The sequence below is a fragment of the Pezoporus wallicus genome, unplaced genomic scaffold (genome assembly GCF_028554395.1).
Source record: "Pezoporus wallicus isolate ANWC-B61680 ecotype Strahan unplaced genomic scaffold, APGP_CSIRO_Pwel_v1 contig_7506, whole genome shotgun sequence".
In the NCBI taxonomy this organism is placed as follows: domain Eukaryota; kingdom Metazoa; phylum Chordata; class Aves; order Psittaciformes; family Psittacidae; genus Pezoporus; species Pezoporus wallicus.
In genome coordinates, this window is record NW_026637546.1 from 1,678,652 (window position 1) to 1,699,097 (window position 20,446).

At 39.9% G+C, this 20,446-nt stretch overlaps 1 protein-coding gene across 1 annotated transcript in view; it reads left to right on the forward strand.

Annotated features, from left to right (window-relative positions):
- MAP1B (microtubule associated protein 1B) overlaps positions 1 to 20,446 on the forward strand; it is a 68,296-nt gene that overhangs the window by 36,464 nt on the left and 11,386 nt on the right. The window contains exons 3-4 of the mRNA XM_057406106.1: positions 13,775 to 13,857; positions 17,870 to 18,010. Of these exons, the coding sequence (XP_057262089.1) occupies positions 13,775 to 13,857; positions 17,870 to 18,010 (224 nt within the window). The remainder of the gene's footprint in view (positions 1 to 13,774; positions 13,858 to 17,869; positions 18,011 to 20,446) is intronic.

The following is a 20,446-nucleotide window of genomic DNA, read 5'->3' on the forward strand; positions in this document are numbered from 1 at the left end:
ACTGATAAAAGAGACATCTCTTGTGGTTTTTGATTTACTTGTTTATCTTTTGCAGATGTCTTTATTTTCTCTGATTGCAGTCTTGAATTAAAATCAACCCTGCAGCAATTTTGCATTTGGAAAGTACTAGGTGGACTTGATCATTATGATAACTCAAGAAGACAAGCCTGTGTGAAAAGCATCACAATATATATTCATTCCTAACTAAACATCTCTGTATTTGAATCCATGATGCTTAACAAAAAAATATTAAAAAAAATTAAAGATTTGTGTAGTTAAAAATTAATTAAAAAATCCATTGTTGAGTTACAAATCCTCAAACTGAAAATAAAAACACATGTTTTTCTCAGTGGGGGAGAAAGTGTCAGGAGATAGATTCATAGCAGCTTACAGACTAATCTTCTAAGCAGAGCCTGGTCTGTGCATGTGTTATGGAAACAGCTTTCCAGTTACAGGGCACCATGTGGTCACCTATGGTTGATTTAAGAAGCAAACACTGCCACAAATGCTATTAGTAGTGTGTAATGAGATTAACTCCCCGTAGTACTTGCAATATCCTTGAGGTTTTTCCCTGAAGCAGCACAGGGCTGATCACCACCTCTTAAACAATAAAGAGTTTAATCTTTCATTGTTGTATGCACATAACTCTCATCGGCATTAATAGGAGTTAAGCATGCACATGAAAAGAAGAATGGACCTTAAAGTTTAAGTAATCACGGTATGCTAAAGGTTTCTCACAATTTCACAAAGGACCAGGCCAAAATTGTATTGACTGTTCCCACTGGGAGACATTAAGTATTTCCAGAGATTTGTATTTTAAAGGCATAAAGGATGATTAGAGGATCCAAAATAACAATGAAGATTTATGAAAAGATAAGAAGGCTTAGTTGTAAGAGACAAAACCTGAGACAGAGCTCATATTTAATTAAATGTTTTACCTTTCCATGACAGGGTGAGCTTTTGCTTCAGTACTGTGTACCGAGCATTGCGGTAAAGTGTCTGGGAGTTTGGTGGATGTTTATTTCGTTGGAGATGACAGAGTTCTCCGCATCGAGCGGAAACTATTTAACTATACAAATCTCCATGTGCAGGTGCAAATTCTGTGCCCTCCTTCAAAAACTTGCTGTGATTGTGTAAGCAGAAAGGATCTTCCCATTGTGGGTCAGCAAAAGTAACCCTCTGCTCCTCAGCTCAGAGACTGCCTGAACTATTTCTGGGGGCACCTGTGTCTTCCATGGACAATGACTGGAAGTATGAAAGTGCATCAGAAATGGTAACTCAAACACTAGAAGATCAAAACAGGTGCTTTCAGAACTACATCTGTTTATCTCTTATTTTTCCATACAGAAATTGGTGCAGCAAGAGTGTCCAGGGCCAGTAAACAAACAAAAAAGAGAATAATCCAAGCTAGACTCTTGATTGGCCTCTGAAGTCTGCCCACTTCATCATTTGGAGGGCCAGCTTTTGCTTTTACACTTGCTGGTCCATTGATTTCTGATTTCCAAGCCCTTTGACTTCTGTTGCTGAGTAATTTTTTTCCTTGGATCAGTGGACATGAGCTATCACTGTTTGTTCTTCATACATTGTTTTTTGATACTACAATTTCCACCACTAAATAGGGTAAAGCTTTGTCACATTTCGGCATTTAAGTATTAAAAAACGTTGACTTTTTGAGATGCTATTTGGATATGAGTGTATATTTCCTGAAGACACTTATCATTTCTTCCCTCTCTTCCTGTTTTCCTGTTTTGATGTATTAATTACAGAAAGAATTGACTTTGTCAGTCTTATAATGTAGTCACATTGGTTATACTTAAGCACATCATCAGAAAATTGAAGGCCAAAGACTGGAGGGACTATTTATGGCTTGTTTTAATTCCAGAAATTAATGTTCCCTTTGTGTTGAAACATCTAGCTGGCAGGTGCACCTTCTCATTTTCTTCTTTGTAAAACCTGTAAGTAATTAATAGTACTTGCTTGAATTGCATGCAGAGGCAATTGATTTCATATTACATTTGCAATTTGCATCATGATGGAGAATTATACACATCCAGTAAAGAATCAGAGGATGAAGATGTTTTGAGGTTTTCAAGTGATTCGCTCTTGGCCGTACAAGATCTCTGTCTTCAGGCAGAACAATTGCTCTGCTCTTTCAGATGGGGAAAGCAGTTGCTGCTAGGATAGGACAAAGAATTCACATCCAGAAATTGATTAGCAACACTGCTTATTGTCATGGCTTTTTTCACTGACTATATGTAAAGCAAAATAAAAGCTTTGGGCAAGTTGTCCCATGGAGCTGGGAAGCCAGATGGTTGCCAGGGGAAAAGCTTAAACCTGGTTCTCATTAAAGGCTTTCAAATAGAGCATCTTGTTAGCTTTTGCAGTGGTTGCAGAGGCTCGGGGATATTCCACAGCTGGTACATTAGTTGATAGTAATAATACGCTTAACAGAATGACAAGTTTCTAAAGCACACAAAAGTAAACCCAAGTATTAAAAAATTCAACTTTTCCACTCTAATACAGCTGTTATGATTGTGTGATTTGTTTCGGAAACAGCAATAAAGCTGTGATGTTGTTTGTGAAAGAACTTCACAGTGTTTTAAATTCAATGTAGATCATGTTTAAGAAATTATTTTGGTAAACAACTGGGAATTTGTATGTATATATATACATATATATGTATATGAAAAATTAACGTTACGGTGCAACTATCAAGGATAGGTTATAAACTGTGGAGGTTTTCCCCAAGAAAACTTATTCATTGCCAGACTGTATGAAGATTCAGCCTTAAATAATTTTATATCCTGCAAAATTGTCTAACCTGCAGTGCAAGGCTTCCTGCATCAGCCGTCATGCTTGCAAACAGATCTGTCATTCATTATTCATAGGCTGCCAAGGCAATGAAATCCTTCTCTGATTTGAACTAGGAGGAAGGATAAAAATTATATATAAACTGAGAAACTTTAATAAATACATGTCAAAGAAAATGTGCTTGAGGAAAAGAATGCATTCCCCATGTGTGAAACTCTCATAGGTTGTATTGACTTGTCTGACTTCTGACAAAAATGGCAGATGAAGTTAAAAGTAAGTCGCATAAGCAGTAGTGACCTCAAGATCAGAAATATCCCCCAGAGGATTTTAATTGACGCTTTGTTTCGACTTCAGCTGCCATAGTGATGAAAACCCACTAGCAAGTAGGCTGTGGCAAACTGGAAACATTAACAGAGACTTTTTGATATCAAAATCCAGAGACTCGTTCCTGAAAGGAGGGAGTAAAACACTAAAAATGTATTCAAGTGGTGATGTCTTTGAAATAAAAAGGCAGAGTAATGAAATATATTTTCCTGAAATATTCACTGCAGTATTTATCCCTTTGTTACACATTTTGCATTTACATCAGCTTTTCCCTGATGCTGCTTTGCTCCACTTTCGATATGAAGGTGGAAGCTGTGGTGAAGTGCAAGGAAGCATCTGCACAGTGTGCTGCAGAGAAAAAGAAAAAACTCTGAGCAACCTTCAGAGTTTGCTCTTGAGTCAGGTTGGTGAGGGCAGAATGGTACAGCCGAGCACTGCAGCACAGGAAAGTAAAACAAAAAGATGTAAAAAGGAAGTTTTAGCAATGGCAACATTTGAAAAGGAGTAAAGTACATTTAACTGAGGTTGCTTTTGTTTTTCTTTTAAATACAGGAAGGATCTTGGCTACTTGCTTAAATTCCATTAAGGACAAACATAATGCTGATATTCCCTATCTTGTTTTCAATATCAGATATTTATAATCATAGAATCATAGAATGGTTAGGGTTGGAGAGGACCTTAAGATCATCAAGTTCCAACCCTCTGTCATGGGCAGGAACGCCTCAAATTAGACCATGTTGCCCAACCTGTCCTTGTTGTCCAACCTGGCCTTGAACACAGGGATGAAAATTTACCACCTCTTTGGGCAACCTATGCCCAGTGCCTCTCCACCCTCACAGTAAAGAACTTCTTCCGTATATCTAATCTGAACGTCCCCTATTTAAGTTTAAGCCCATTACCCCTTGTCCTGTCACTACAGCCCCTAATGAAGAGTCCCTGCCCAGCATCCCTATAGGCCCCCTTCAGATACTGGAAGGCTGCTATGAGGTCTCCACGCAGCCTTCTCTTCTCCAGGCTGAACAGCCCCAACTTCCTCAGCCTGTCTTCATACAGGAGGTGCTCCAGTCCCCTGATCATCCTCGTGACCCTCCTCTGGACTTGTTCCAACAGTTCCATGTCCTTTTTCTGTTGAGGACACCAGAACTGTACACAATACTCCAGGTGAGGTCTCACAAGAGCAGAGTAGAGGGGCAGGACCAGCTCCTTTAACCTGCTGGTCATGCTCCTTTTGATGCAGCCCAGGATACAGTTGGCTTTCTGAGCTGTGAGTGCACACTGAAGAGGGCTCATGTTAAGTTTCTCATTGACTAACACCCCCAAGTCCTTCTCCGCAGGGCTGCTCTGAATCTCTTCTCTGCCCAGCCTGTAGCTGTGCCTGGGATTGTCCCGACCTATGTGCAGAAGCTTGCATTTGGCTTGGTTGAACTTCATGTGGTTGGTACTGGCCTGCATCTCAAGTGTGTCAACGTCCCTCTGTATGACATCCCTTCCCTCCAGTGTGACATGGCAAACTTGTTGAGGGTGCACTCAATCCCACTGTCCATGTCACCAACAAAGATGTTGAACAGGATCTGTCCCAACACTGATCCCTGAGGGGTACCACTCATTACCCATCTCCAGTTGGACTTTGAGCCGTTGACCACAACTCTGTATGCGGCCATCCAGCCAGTTCTTTATGCACCGAGTGGTCCATCCATCAAATTGATGTCTCTCCAATTTAGAGGCAAGGATGTCGTGTGGGACAGTGTCAAATGCTTTGCACAAGTCCAGGTAGATGATGTCAGTAGCTCTTCCTTTTTCCATCAGTTCTGTAGCCCCATCATAGAAGGCCACCAAGTAAACAGAAAACCTTTTCTATTCCTCACTGATCTCAGTGGCAGTTTTCCTATGGAGTGCACTTGGATTTGAGTTAGAAACTGTCATTTAAAGCAGATTGACACAATCATATTTTGTTATAATTAAGATCAAAGCAAATCTGGTACTTGTTTTCCATAAAAAGCAGCCCTTGGAAGAAGTCCCAAGCACTTTTCCCTTGATGCACAAATTTGCTTAGCATCTCTTAACAGCCCAGTAAATGGTTTTGTTTGTAATGTGAAAATACTTGGGACTTGGTATGACAAAGGAACACTTAAGCTTCTAACTCATCTTGTGAATCACGTTATATGGTAGTGTTCAATAAAGAGTGGACTGTGAGTAATACCCCACAGAGGTATTGAGAAAGAAGCAGTATTTTTTCCAAATAAGGTTGGTTTTGGCTATTTGACAGTTAACACTGAGTTAGGATGTGAAAGAGATTCCTTTTCTTCCGTGCGAAGTTAAAATACCACATTGTGGGGACTAATGCAAACAAATTATACTGAGAAATGGTCTGTTCTTTTCATGATTAGTTTCTGGATCTGAGATGTTTTCCAGTTGTAAAAAAAAAAAATTCTTTCTTTCTAAACAGAAAATTCTTTTTGGAAGGGCTAATGTTGTGCAGCTCTCTTACTTTTTCCTGGTTAGTAACACTCCCAAATGCAGGCTCAGATGAGGACTTTCACTGACCTTCAGGACTGATGAGTCAGCTCTGCATCACTGCAGTCTCCCATCCTTTGTGCCTGTTGGCTGCCATTTTCTATGCAGTACAAGGGCAATGTGCTGTGCAGCTGAAAATTAAAGCTCCAGGTCCATGGATCAGTTCTGCAGTGTATCATACAGATGCCCTTGCCATTTTCTATGCATTTAAGACTTAAGGGTAGGCAAGAGGTAAATGTGAGACAATGAAAAGATTAAAGCCTAAAAACACAGGTCTGACCATAGTATACATGCCATCGATTTACTAACTTGCTGTTAACAGCTTTTTAAGATAACTACTTGTAACAGAGACATGTAACTCAAGACAGATGCTTACAGTGAGTCTCACATTTGCCTACTTGCTTGCCTTAAGTTTATGAAATACAAAAACTAAGAGAGGAAAAGATTAAGTTGCTTTGCTTTTGCCTAGATAGGACAAATTTCTACTATTTTTTAAATATCCAGGCAAGTGGTTTATAGAAGAACTTTAGCTCTGGGAAGCAGTCGAAAGAAACAATAACCCATTATCCATTGCTTTTTAAGTATTCAGTGTTCTTTAATGCACAACATAGTGATCTACCTTTCACAACAAAAAGGATTGTGTAACTGCAGCATTCTGGTTGGTTTCTAAAGATTCAGGTATCTGTTTCTATATGACCTTGGAAACTGTTTCCCTATCTCTCTTTATGGGGTTAAAACCTTTTCATACCTTTCAGATGTGTTCTAAAGATAAACTTCATTGTGAAAGTAGTTGTTCAGAGACCACAGTGTATGTAGAGGTTTAATCTATAAAACCAATATGTGAAAATGTTCCTGAACAAGATTAAAAACAGAATTTCGGGAAGCCATTCTTAATTACGAATATTTTGAAGGAAGGTCCTAAGTTTGTTTGTTGTTTTTCTGATGATCTTAATGTCCTTTCCAACCTTAACTATTCTATGATTCTATGACTAGCAAGTGCTACATATTGCCTTGAAAATAATGGAAAAGGTTATACAATTTATATAAAAAGGCTTTAAGGGCAAAACAATTGAAGGATAAAACATAAAGGCACATACAAATATTTCGATATTGATGAGTGCAGCAGTCTTCTAGCTTTCTCTGAAGCCTCTTATTTCAAGGTTGGAAGGGTGAATCCTGAGGGAGATGGTGACTTTGGGTAAATAATTGTATGGGAAAGCCCATGTCAGACACTGGGGTGTCCCGTTGGGACAAGGACAGGGTGTTGGCTTCTCAAATCCACACTGACTTACAGCCATGCTATTGAGCATGGCATGATGGCCCTCTGGCAAACAGCCATCACTCTTCCATCTCTTTCTGAGCAGATATTAAATTGCTCTGCTCTATCAACACATTTTTGGGGTTGGTTTTTTTTTACTTCCTATAACTCCTACAACAGGAAATCAAATCTTAGTACAGGGTCATAAAGCTGCACTCACCTGTCTGCAATGTATAATTCCAGCTGTGCCAGTTCAGATTTACGTCCTTTGTTTGCCATCCTCTCACTGAAATTGCAGTGCTGCCAAATAGTGACAGACAAGGCTTCTGGGATTTGAGCTTGGTCTACCATGTGGATTGTAAATGAGACAGGTCAAGAAAAGACAGAAACAGCAGAGTTCAGGGACAGGCATGCCTGACTACAGCAACAATTAGGCATCAAATGAGAAAGCAAAGACTGCTGCCAGGGACCCACCATCTGCACAGCAACTGGTTAGGATGTTGGGTAGTTCCCCCAGAAGTATGAAATCTTAGCTATTGGGAATAATTGATTATAGTGGGATGGATGAGGAAGGTTTGATTTGCTGATCAAAGAAGTATTCTAATAATTAAAGACAGCAACTCACTTCAAGAAGAGGCTTGACTTTTCCCTGTTGGTAGCAAATTTTAATGCTCAATACCGGTAACTGGTAGCTGAACTCCTTGAACAGATCAGTGCTGTTGTGTGTCTGCGATACTTATTTTTACTTAAGCCAAGTCAAGAGTGAACCCATTTGTCAGAACCACTGGATTCCACTGTTGTTGCAAGTTCAGTATATAAACAGCAGGTGTATCCTTGTTCCCTTTGATTTTATTGAGGACTTCAGCAGTCTTAGATTAAATTTCAGTCCTGTCCAGAGTCTCAGTGAAATTGATAAGGAAATCCCTGGGGTACTTTGTTCAGTTTTTGTGGCATATCCCCTTTTTCTGGAGACAAACCTATTTCAGTAGGCATTAAAATACAACATATAAACTTTCATTGTCAGTGTGCTTCAGACTGATTTGCTTCAAATTTTTTCAGTCTATTTTAGTACTGCTTTGTTCTGAAGAGATTTTTAATACTTTATCAGTCATTCAGAGAGCCCTGAAATTGTAAAACATCAAGAATTATGCCAAAAATTATTGTTTCTGAAGGTGAGGAATGACAGCTGAGGGCAGTAATTTGCCCCTGTCAGTAACAGATGGGAGTGAAAGGCCAGCAGTTTGTTTCCATTTGATAAATGGCTGTATTTTGACAACAAATTAGATGTCACAGGAAGTTGGCAAATAGTGCAAGAAATCAATATTTAGTGTGAGAAGTTGATACCATTAGTCTGTTGATACATAGGGTGTGTGAAAATGTGATTTAATGCCTAAAATTTACTTCAGCAGATTTCAATGGGAGTGGGTCACAGAGGGGTGAAGTCCCCTGTGAATACTTGTAGTTCTTGCAGCAGCTCCTAGCACACTCGGTTCATAAGCCTGCCAGTATTGGAGATTAAAGTTTGAGGCAGAAAATATAAATTCATCTATGAATATTCATGCAGACAGGTCAGCTTGCTTTCCCTCACAGTCCTGAGCAAGGATTAGTTGACTGGGTTCATGTACAGTAAACAGAGGCTGAGTCTTGCAGTTGCTGTTCAGGCTGCATCATCATCTTCTGTTTAGCCTTCCACTTTCAGGGCTCTATTATTACCTGGAAGTAGAAACTCAAACGAGATCTGACAGGTAGGAACTTACCCAACAGCTGAAATGAAATATATGCAAGCCTTATTTCATTAAATAAATGTGAGCTTAAAAATCCTAAAATACAACATGCACAACATTGCCTCTCAGGACTTGTAGTTAATAAATTGTTGCAAGTCAAATGTGAGTAGGAAAAACATTTAACAATCACCAGGCTGCAGCTGAACCATATGAAACTTGAATATGAATTCCATTTATGAAGGGAGAAGATAAAACACGGATTTATGCCTCCTGGAGAGTCACAAAACAGTTCAGTATTCCAGCAGATCAGATGCAAGAATGATTAATCCAACTTTGAGACATAATTCTTGCAAAAAACATGTAGCATTAGATATGAATTTGAACTATTGGATATGAATTTCTGTTCAGAGGAGGCAGGTTTAAATAGTCACAAGTAAAACAGTCAGTCTTTGCAGTCAGTGTCACTCTTTCAAATCTTTGTCCCCATCAGAGGGCTCAGCAATGTTAGTAGAGCTGACTCTTTGTTCACAGCTGTCACACTAACTCAGCATCCTGGTAGGTATATGGATTTTTATTTTCACCTAGAAATGTGTAAAGTACTCTATTATTTGTACATATACGAGAGTTCTTGCTGGAAAAATGACTGTATCTTCCTTGCACCCAGCTTAGATTTAAGAAGTCATTGGGCTGAATTAAGCACTGGAGGCAGTGAATCTGTCTTCTCTGACGTAAATGGAGTTATGCCTGCGTTACACGCTCCCCATGGTGTCAGCTATTTAGAAGACTGACTGATCAGCCTCTGCAGCTGCTGGCATCACTTGCAGGGCTTTCTAGAAGAGGTTCAGCTCTTGTAGTTCAGTGCCTGTTCGTTATACAGCCATTTCTCCGTCAAGTCTGCAAATAATTTTCTTCTTACTTGCAGATAAAGAACGGCAGATTTTTACATAAGAATTTGGTTTGGCAGCTCCATAAAACTCACTACCTTGTTTAATGCTGTACTCTTGCCTATTTGTCCAGCTTGTAGTTCATGTCAGTGGAAACTTAATGTGCTCTGGTGGCCCTGTCTCAACAGAGAAGGTGAAGGGGATGGAGTGTTCCATATCCTTTATGCAAGATTTCTTCAGATAATTGATAATCTGTAAAAGTGAATCCTGATCCTTTTTCCTTGGTCTGGAATCATTGTCATTTAGTGCCTCAAGGTAGACAGTGGGGAGGTTTGGCGGCTGGTCACAATTATAGCATCATTTGACAATTATGCCTGTTGATCTTTGTGTTGAAAACAAGGAAAAATAGATTTATTCAGTAAGTATAAGAAATAGCAACCATCAAATAACCAGTCATCCAGAACTCTGGATTCTCTGTTGATAACATCAGCAGCCATGCTGAACACAAGGTTAACATGTCTTTTTTGGAAGATAAATCTTAAGTCCCCACTTGAAAAAGTAGGTAAAACAATTAGGAGGTTGAAATTATCTAAAATGTATGGGTTATTGCATTACTGTTGGCTAGGCAAAAAGCTCCTTTTTTTCCCAAAGGAAAAATACTTTCCCTTTCCATTACATTTTGTGTTTGCATAAATGTAACATAAACATTGTTAAAAGTGAGCCCCATGATCATGCTGTTTGATTGGCTTGTAAAGATCAACTATGTAAATTAGAAATCTGTTCAGTCTCACTTCCCTAGGAAATGTTAGTAACACCAACCCTATCTTAATAATACTGTTATAACTGCCATTGATATTTGGCTGAGTTGAGGAGTAATACTATCCTATGGCCATAGGAACTCAGATGATGCATATGGAAATGACCCTTTAAGCAATTGTCATATGCTGTTTACTTCTCCTCTCCGCTCTGGTTCTGAATCAAACAGCTACAAAAACTCTTTATTCATATCTGGTTTTACTGTAAAGCTTTACTTAATAAAATCAAGTATGTGCAGATACTTAGATTTCTTCCGGACCAGATTAATATTCTTTTCTGGAAGTCTTTAGGTGAGACTTTGACTCGCTTTCTAGAATCAGTAAGCAGGTAAAATCTATTCACCCAGCCACTTCTGTGCAACCTGGAAGTTTCTTCCTTCCTTCCTCTGACTCTCTCAGAATTATCTTGTCAAATGCGTAGTGATGGGCTGCAGAAATCCAGTAAAGTCAATATAAAGTAACCCCAGATCTTCTACACAAGTCTCAGATTCTCCCTCTCCATCTGTAGCTCAGCTAGTCACAGTCTCTTTCCAGTTTGTGAAATGCTGTTGCTGCTTTCTGCTCTCACACTGTGATAGTTTGCTTATTTGATAAAACTGTTCCCATGGGCGACTTCCCTTCACTGTATCTGAATGTCTCAAGAGATCATGGGGGGCAGTAAGCCTGTGTCATTCTTACAAGACTGTAAATAGTTTTTTAAAAGATGCATTTTTTTATTTCTCAAGTAGTGACATGGGATATCAACAATTTCCTGATATCAACAACCGTGTTGTTGATATCAGCAAGTAGCCATAAACTTCTCAAGATTTACGTGTGTTTGGGAGCCCTCATAGTGACTCACCCCTGCCAGCACCGGGTCCCCCCACCCTGTGTGATAAGCAGTAACACACGCTGATGCTGAGGCATCAAAGAGGGAGGCAGCCACACATGCAGCTCTGAGCAAGCACGGTGTCTAGGGTGCAGACCTCTATGCTTGACCCTGGAAATCAGTCTCAAGGTGCGTGAATCCATGCACCTTGAGACTGGCTGGGTGTCTGGCCCATGGGTGAATAAGACATAAGTGCCCACCATTGGTGCTGGTCAGCAGGAGCTGCGACTTCTCAGGTCAAATCTCTCACAGCTACACACCTTGGACCAGCTTCAGTGAAATCCAAAGTGGGTGCTTCGAAATGAACACTGCATCTTTGTCGAACTTTGCATGTGGCTAATTACATTTCTTTTCTACCTGTGTTTAATGTGTTAATGTCTAATCATGTATGAAGCTTAGTCTGGCCTGAAGCAAAATGTGTGCTCTCTGCCATCAAATGTTAAGGGAGGAATCTCCGTGGCAACTAAAGGGTGGCAATTTCTTTTGTTTCCTTACCAGGGGTAAAGACTAGATTCAATAAACTCTGCCTAATCTCTTGAGGGAAATCTGCAGAATAACTAAAATATCAGATTGCAGAGCATCTTCTAAAGGAGTCTGTAGTAACAGAACCATCTGGATGCTTTATTGAATGTAGCCTTATGTATGCATTCCTGTTAGGCAAGGAAGCAGAGCTATAAAAATAAATTGAATTACAGAAGATAATGCCAGAACTGGATGCTGCAGTGGGAGACCTGCCCTCCTCCCCATTTGTAATAGACAGTCTGTCTCCTTCTGTCAATGAAGTATAGCAAAAAAAAAAAAAGATGTTAAGAAAATCATGTTTCTTAAAACAAATTAGATTATTATATACAAGTCTCTGGGCACTGTCATGCATAAAAAAGTAACCTACAACCCCATCTCACGTTTTACTTGAGAACATTTAGGGTTTTTTTCCTTCTCCTTCATTTTCTATCAATTGATTCTAAGCTCTTAATATAAATGCAGACCTTCCCTAGGGCAACAGCAAAAGACACAGCACACTGTGAGCTTGGTGGGCAAGGAGGAGGAAGGCAGGAGGGGTGCAGGCAGGGCAAGGAGGAGGAGGAGGGCATCGCTGGTGCAGGCAGGCTCACTGCTGGGGCAGCACCAAGGCGGTGTGGGAAAAGCTGGCTGCCCACCCTCTCAGGCTGCCCCAGCTGCCTGGTGCTCCCAGGAATGCAGAGATCTTTTCAGCGTGGCTGTTCTCAGCTTTGTCATTTTATGTTTCTTTTACAGGGGAGTATTTTGAAGCTGGCAAATAGGTGACTTGTTCTGTGTCCCTTGTATGTCCCTTTAAGCGTAATTATTTATTTTAATTAGTTAATATGGCACCGAGCAGTTTGCTCAGAAGGGACAGCTCTTATGGGCTTTTTGGACTAATTACCAGTCTGGATTTCTGAATGACAGTGTGGCTGCTAATTAATCTCACTGCAGTTCTCACAGAAAGAGACCCCGATAAGAACTTGCCAATTAACATAAGAAAAAAAATGTCAAGGGTTCTGTTGTGTTTTCCTGGCATTCACTCCCAGTCAGATGAATATCGCTATTAAATACGGAGACAGACTGCTAAGTATGAAAGCCAGTGGGCTGCGAGGCTGCACCAGTCTTGTCCAGACATTATTCATTCAGGAACTAGCTGTTATTTGTACACCCGTTCACTCTTGTTGCCTAACATTGCTTGCCACAGTTTTTGTAAGCAGGAGGAAGATGAAGCAGGACAGCATGGCAAGTGTCTGACCACCATCACAGGCAACTTCTCGCAGAATCCTGATGTTAATCAGTATTAGCTGAGGGCTGAAAGGGGAGTTTTGGCAGGGTGGGTTCTGGCTTTCACCTGGTTCGTCTGGTGTGGCCAGGGACCTGGGTCTGCATGGGGTATGCCTGGTTCAGGACCACAACCACAGCGCATGACATGGAGCAGAGAGTGTCGTGCAGGATGGCACTGGTGGTGGTGGGCAGCAGGGACACCCTGAGCTCCTTTGCTTATCTCACAGATTGTGCTCATCAGCTGTGGTGGGCAGAGCAGTATACAGCCCAAATATTCACTTTGCTTCTTGCTAGGGAAGTTTGCAGCACCTTTCTTGCTGCTGCAGCTAAGCCACTGATAGTTGCTGGAAAATCTCATTTAAAGTCACCTTTACAGGACTGTGTAATCTCAGATATATCTGTGATGTATATATGTGAAAATACAGGGCCAGATGCTCAGCTGGTGATGGTTACTCCAGTCCCTGACCACACCAGCTCTGTGAGACCACAGTGAGTTGCAGGGACTCCCCCAGCCAGGAGGAAGAGACAGGGCTTGGCGCGGTTGCCAGTTGGTTTCCGTTACCTTGAATTTCCCATAGCAAAGTTTCTGGCTCACAGGACCACATGACATGGGTGTTTCTGAAGAGATGAGCTGTACAGCAGCTGTGGTGGCCAGTGTGCAAAGCTCTGGGTGACCAGAATGCTGTCGCAGAACAGGATGTACAACAAGCTCATGGGAAGTCCTGGTTTAAACCATACTGGTTGCATTACATTTCTTTACTTTGTTTTTTCCTTTCTCTCTGTACTTGCAGGTCAGAAGATTCTTCATCATAGAAGTGATGTCTTAGAAACTGTAGTCCTGATCAATCCCTCAGATGAAGCAGTTAGTACTGAGGTAAGTCAGAAAAATTAATTGCATGTGTCATAAAAAATCCATGAAGTGGACAGGATCAGAGCAGTGAAAGAGATGTATTCTTCGATATCAGTTACTGCCTTGCAGCTTAGTGACTGGCAAACCCCAATACGTCTTTCAGAGTCTTAACAGAGTAAAAGTGGGTCCTAACCATGGATGAAAGAACATGTTAGGAGCAAAAGCTGCAAAAAACGTCAGCCACCCTTTGATTTTCTCCCTGTTTTCCCAGACTCCTGACAAAACGTCAGAGGCATAGGACAGAAACACACCTCTGATCTCAGTATTCATTTTTTTCATAGTGCGCCAAATTCCCTTCTTAAGTGAAAGCAGTTGTAGTGAAGCTGCATCTACTTTTCTTCTGTTCCTTTATTGTTTGGTAGCTTGGGATGCCTATTTTACACATGGAGAAAGTTCCTTGAAAGACAAATTTAGGTCTTTAAGAAGAATTATCAGCTATGTGATGATTCTGGGTTAATCTATCTGTCTTTCAAAAAGCATATGACATGATCAACAGACTCTGGAGACTACTCAGAAGAGGTATTCCTTATGAATTCCTTGTGAACTCACTAGAGTTCATTAGAGTCGAGTCAAAGAAAGGGGCACGTAGCTCAAAAACAAAATTGACAAACTCAGCTAGTGAGACTGAAGGTTGAAAGAACAGGGATAATTGTGTTGCCAGCCTATGCTGGAGAGCACTGACATAGTACCATTTCTGTTAGGAAATGAAGCAGCTGTGCTTGTAGTACATAATGAAAAATCTATTTTGTTACCAGCCTTAAGTGATGGTTGAAAAATAAAAGAAAGGAAGGACGACTCTGGAATGAAATTTCTGCAGTTGTTTAAGTTTGAATAAGTAATTCACCTTAGTTAATGGCAGCTTATTCACTAAAAAAAATATGCTTGAAAATCTCTTACAAGCCTTTAGAGGTACTTGGTGAGGAGCAGCTGCATAGCACCTCTTAATAGACTCAGACATTCAGAGTAAAAAGCTGTGATGTGATTGTGTGGAGGAGGGAAGAGCCAAAGGAACAGACAAAAGTAGGGAAATCAATTTTCTCTTGCTGTTGTTGCTGTTGCTTGTCATACCTTTGATGGATGACCATACAGAAGAGCACAGTATGAGGCCCACTAATGACTTCTTTACTCCTTGGGCTCTGGAAGATGTTTGGCTAGGTTACAGTTAATCTCCTCTTGCTAGACTGCGGGAGGCAATCTTTTCTTCACCTTCATCTTGCCCAGCTGGTTACAGCCAGAAGTTACAAGCTGAGATTTACCTTGGCTGGGTAAGCAAGATGCTAATCGAACACAAGCCAGAAAAAGACAGTAAGAAAGAGGCAGAAGAATTAAATCAGAGGTTGGAATGTCCCTGCCCATGGCAGGGTGGTTGGAACTACATGATCTTAAGGTCCTCTCTAACCCTAACTATTCTATGATTCTAATAGTCATGCTTTGCTCATTATGGCAAACACAAAACTTAGTTTCATATGTCAAGATATTTCCAGGTTGTACCTGGGGACACAGTGATCTACCACGGAGCTCAGACTTCACCACAAGAGGACTTAAATCTTTCCATTCAGGAAAATCAAAGATTACATTAGAAGAAATTCCTGCTAATCTGCCTGGCAATAGCCGTACTGGGAGTTAGAGCATGGATCTGCCCACAGCTCATCATATTCAAATCAAATGCCAAAATACCTCCCAGAAGAGAGGAACAAAGAGAGAGATTCTGTAGTTTCCCGAAGAAAACAGGTTTCTGAAACTCCCATGAAAAGTTACTTCCTTCCCAAGAAGTCCCCATTCTGTTGCTCTAACCCTCCTGCAACTGTACCGTTAGTCTGGGAAAACTGCTGATCGACTGACACTCCTGTCTGTTCACCCTCCATCTTTAGATCCATTTTGACTGAGCCTACATCTTACTGTCTGCTTCCTTCAAACAGTTTGGGACTTCAAGCAACTTCTGTTCAGGTGGAGCTGAACAGAATCATCACCTTGCAGTATTTCTTCGGAAATCAGCAGTCTTGAAATCAGAAGACAAACTTTTGGTAGTCCTTAGGGAAGCCTTGGTTATACCCAGACACAGAATTTATGTGTCTCTTGAAGGTCTTCCATGTGTGTCATACATTATGCTCTGTAATCTGTTAGGATTTATTTAGTCTTTTTCTTGCCACAGTTTGCTAGCTCTATGGAATGTATTTAATCATCAATTTACGAAATAGGTTGAAGGGGAATTATGTGACAGTCACATATCAGTGATTCACAAGTCAGGAAATTCTGCTGTTGAAAAACCTGGTGAGTTTAAACATAAGTTGGCAGACTGTCCAGCACCACTGCCAGCAACAAGAGAAAACATAGAAGAGGAAGCCAGTTCTTTTATGGTCTTAATACAGCTAAAGCAGACAAGATTTGAGTAACACACATCAGCCGTCTGCACTTATCTGTATTTTTGTCTGAAATAAAGTAGATATACTACATCCAGCAAGAATATTGCTGAATTTAGAATTATTTAATGAAGTTAGCAACAGACCACCATTAGCTCTGTGTTTAATTCAAGGAACTTTCTGCTGCTCAGTATCACTTATTTAATAATATAACAAAAAAAATGTAGTAGAGTTGGGATCTTCTTTCAGGTAGATACTGTTCAGTGTCTGTTTTCTACTTGTACTGAAAACATGAGTTGTTCAGGAGAGATTCAGGTCAAGCTTTTCTGGCTCAGCCTCCCTGGTATGAGCAGGAATTATTTAACAGAAGTGATTGCTTAACAATCAATATAAATATTTGACAGAATATGAGAACTGAGGTGATTATGTCTTCTCCATGGAGATGAAGCTTGGGTGCAATATCATGTGGAGTTGTTCCAGATGGACTCTGCTCATCTGATTTAGTACATGGATAGCAAAGCTCTGGAATCAGAATTCTGGTTTAACTTACTTCCTCCTTAAACAGAGGAATTCATGCACTCGAAATTCATACCTTACTGTAGGCTGAATTGATTTTTCAGTGTTGGACAAGACTTTCAAAGAATTTGCAAAAATTTACTCAACAATACGGAAGCTTACACAGGCTTTGCTTAGTTTTGTTCTTAAATTTAGGTTTTGTTCAGCCAAAAAAATATACTGAATATATGGATTTCTGTTAGCATGCAAGTGAATCTCCCTCTGGGGGGGAAACGGAATTATTAGAGCTGTAGTGAGGATCAAGTAAAGTAATGAGCTTTAAAATAGTTATTTTGAAATGCAGAAGACGTTTATTTCACAGTAGCAAGCTCATTTGTGCTGTCAGACATCCATTTAATTTACTGTATATTGAAAAAGGTCTTGGGTTGACACACTATAAAAACTTACAGTGTTCATAGTAACATAGATGTAAATGGTGCATGTGACTGTTTCTGGGTGCTTGAAGTTCAAATTTATGATGGCAGAATTGTCCCTTACCTTTCTAGATGATCCAGTTTACAACAGGATGACAGTCTACATATGACACGCTTATGTGTGATTTGTGGCTGTTACTTTTCAGTGATGTTTTCACAGCTGAATGGCAAGTAATGCTGTACTCTGGGAAAAGAAGAGCAGCCTTCCAAAAACTGAGTCTGACACATGTGGTTGACCCTCATTAACGCATGGGATACAGTTTACCAAGGCTGTTCTGACACAGTGCTATTAAGATTCAACGAGTTATACAAGGAATATGCTTTTTTTTAATGGAAAAAGTTTTGCAACTTTTATTCAGATTTTATTCTGTTCTGCTCTTTGCTCTTCTTTTCCATGTCATTACTTTGGTTTATTCATCAGAGCTCCTCTCAAATTGTTTCTTATTCCTCCATTTTTCCCTTTTGTACCTTTCTTTCACTTGTCTTCCGTAAAGAGTACTGTAATTTGTTTCAACAGTCTGGTGCAAAATATGTTTTAAGTTAGGAGAGAAGAACTGCCCATTCTCAGTAGAATATAGAAACACGTGGTAACTCCCATTATTGATGTATTTCTCTCTTTCACTTTAGGTGCGCTTAATGATCACAGATGCCGCAAGACACAAGCTCCTTGTACTGACCGGACAATGCTTTGAAAACACAGGAGAACTCATTCTTCAGTCAGGGTCCTTCTCCTTCCAGAACTTCATTGAGATCTTCACAGATCAAGAGGTGTGTTCAGAAAAGTGTCTTCCACACATTGTCATGTGATGGCGGAGGTTTCTAAAAGACTAAAAATGGCCTTCTGTGTTGGTAGAGCTATCATTGGCAGCCTGATGCTGATGCTTTTACTCTTCAGTATAGGCTTTCTTTCAAACATTTTATTAATTTACTTTAGACTAGATGTAAATTGCTTACCAAAATAATTAAATTTTAATTTGGGAAATTACACTATAAACTCCAAACACATAAAATCAAGGAATCTTTGGACAATGGAAGGATATAGTGTTGTGTTTAAAATATACTTTTTATTTACCTAAGGTGCACATACACAGCAGGCAGATTGACACCAGGTTATTTCTTGGTGGCAGCTAAGTAATAGGTGACATTAAATAAGATAGAGGCTGTCTGTAGGAAAGCTGTCGTTTTTTTTGCATTGCCGATCAGCGTGGGTTCTTTATAGTAGTGTTAAATATTTGGCCAGTAAATCTTGTGATTTTTACGTACCAGAAAGATATGTATAAGGTATGCCAGTACTTAATGCTGTTTGTTTCATGACTTGTTGTTTTGCTGTCTTGCTTAATGTACTGTGTCTGAAAGCTCCCATGGGGGAGGAACCCATAGTAAACAAGCTGTCACACTTAATTTGGCTGCTGCATAAGTATATATTTAAATAAACTATATGGCTGCATCCCTAGGAATTTAGTTTCCAAAATTCATTAGGAGCATGTCAGTGGAATGAAACTTGAAAGTTCAGTGCTGAAAAAGTCAAGTTTGCATAGCTCCAACATGACATTATGGTATTCATTTAATCCTGTTCTCAAAGCCTCTTTGTTCAGCATATGATTGTAGGTTAAGGAAAGAGCTGGGTTCTTGCTCTCTGAAATACGTGTGACACCTAAAATTCACTAGCAGTATGCAGAGTTAGTTACTTTCTTAAGAAATTCCAAGCCCAAGCTCCTTGCATCTCTGATCAGTTAGCAACACATTACTACTTTATGACTATATGCAAAAACTAGGGGCAAATCTTACCATTATCATTAGGAATTGAAACTGTTGGCTGGAAAGCAGAGGGGTGGTGATTGGCAATGCATTTCAGCCACCAAGGGTTTGCTACAGTGATGGGTACACAGGGCATACTCCCATGGGCTATGAGTAAGGCTCACTTGGCCGTCTCTGTGGCTGTCAGTAGGCTCAACAGCCAGCTGCCATGGCTCTTTGAAAGTGTTGGCTTCCAGCTTGTTGCTTCTGAAACCTTGGGCTCTCACTGCTTCTACAAGGTTTCACAAAGGCAAAGAAAGGTTGCATTTACCATACTGCAGTCTGTGCATGTGACATTTTTTAAAGAAGGGAGCCATTACCAGGAAAATGTCAGGTGGGCTATGAATGGGGAAAAAGGTTAGAAAAAAGGGCTAGAAAAAAATGATTAGTGGTTTCCTTTGTGTTATCAAATAGCGTAAGCAGTTGAACTGTAGATACCCTTGGTGTCACCATTTGAAATGCAAATCCATTGAGGTCATATCTGAGGTATTACAGAACTTGCTATCCCTAACTGATATGATCTATGTCTGGAATAATTTTTCTCCAACTTTTCATTGTCCTATGCTATCAGTGGTTAACACCGTATTATGAGTGCCAACTTTTAGGAGAGAATTAGAATTTAGGAGTATGAAGCAGAAATCCAAATATGATACAATACGAACTGGAGAGGATCAAGCCCAAACACTGGCCCAGTGTATTCATTAGCTTAGTATATTACGATATTTTTTTTATCTAGCCAGATAATTTGCCCAGAAAATGAGAAACTCTACACGTGTGCAACAGACTCAGATTTATTTATTCAAATGAAGTGATCATTTACTACTTTTGTCTCTCCCTGATAATCAGAGACATAGCATATGAGTATTCTTGAGATTCTAGATCTATTTCAGACCTGTGGTCTGTGCTGCCCCTTTCTCTTATTTCTGCAATAAACAATAGAAATGGTTCTCCTATTTTCCTTATCTTTCATCCTTTTCAGCACTTCTTTTTTTAATTTTGTTTTCTTGGTTTTTTTTTTTTCCATTGCTCCTTTTCGGACAAAGCCACATCTGACAGATTAGTGAGATTTATTTATACTCCTGTCAAATGGCTTGGATACTAAGTAGGGCTGACAAAGGAAGATAGAAAATCTGCTTTACTTAGGTATTGGCTGGATTATTTTTCTTTGGATAACAGCCACTGCATCTTTTTTGCATTTTACTTATTCTTAAATGCTGAAAATAAATTATGTAACACAAAGAAAGGGGGACATACACACATGAAAGCCTGAAGAGGTCTAATGCAATTAAACATAATTAAATTTTTATATATTCATTTCTTCTGATGATTCAGCTTGTGGTCCAGGAATTTCAGATTACTCAGCTGTAACATAATCTCTATCATCTTTATGAAATCTGTTCTTACATC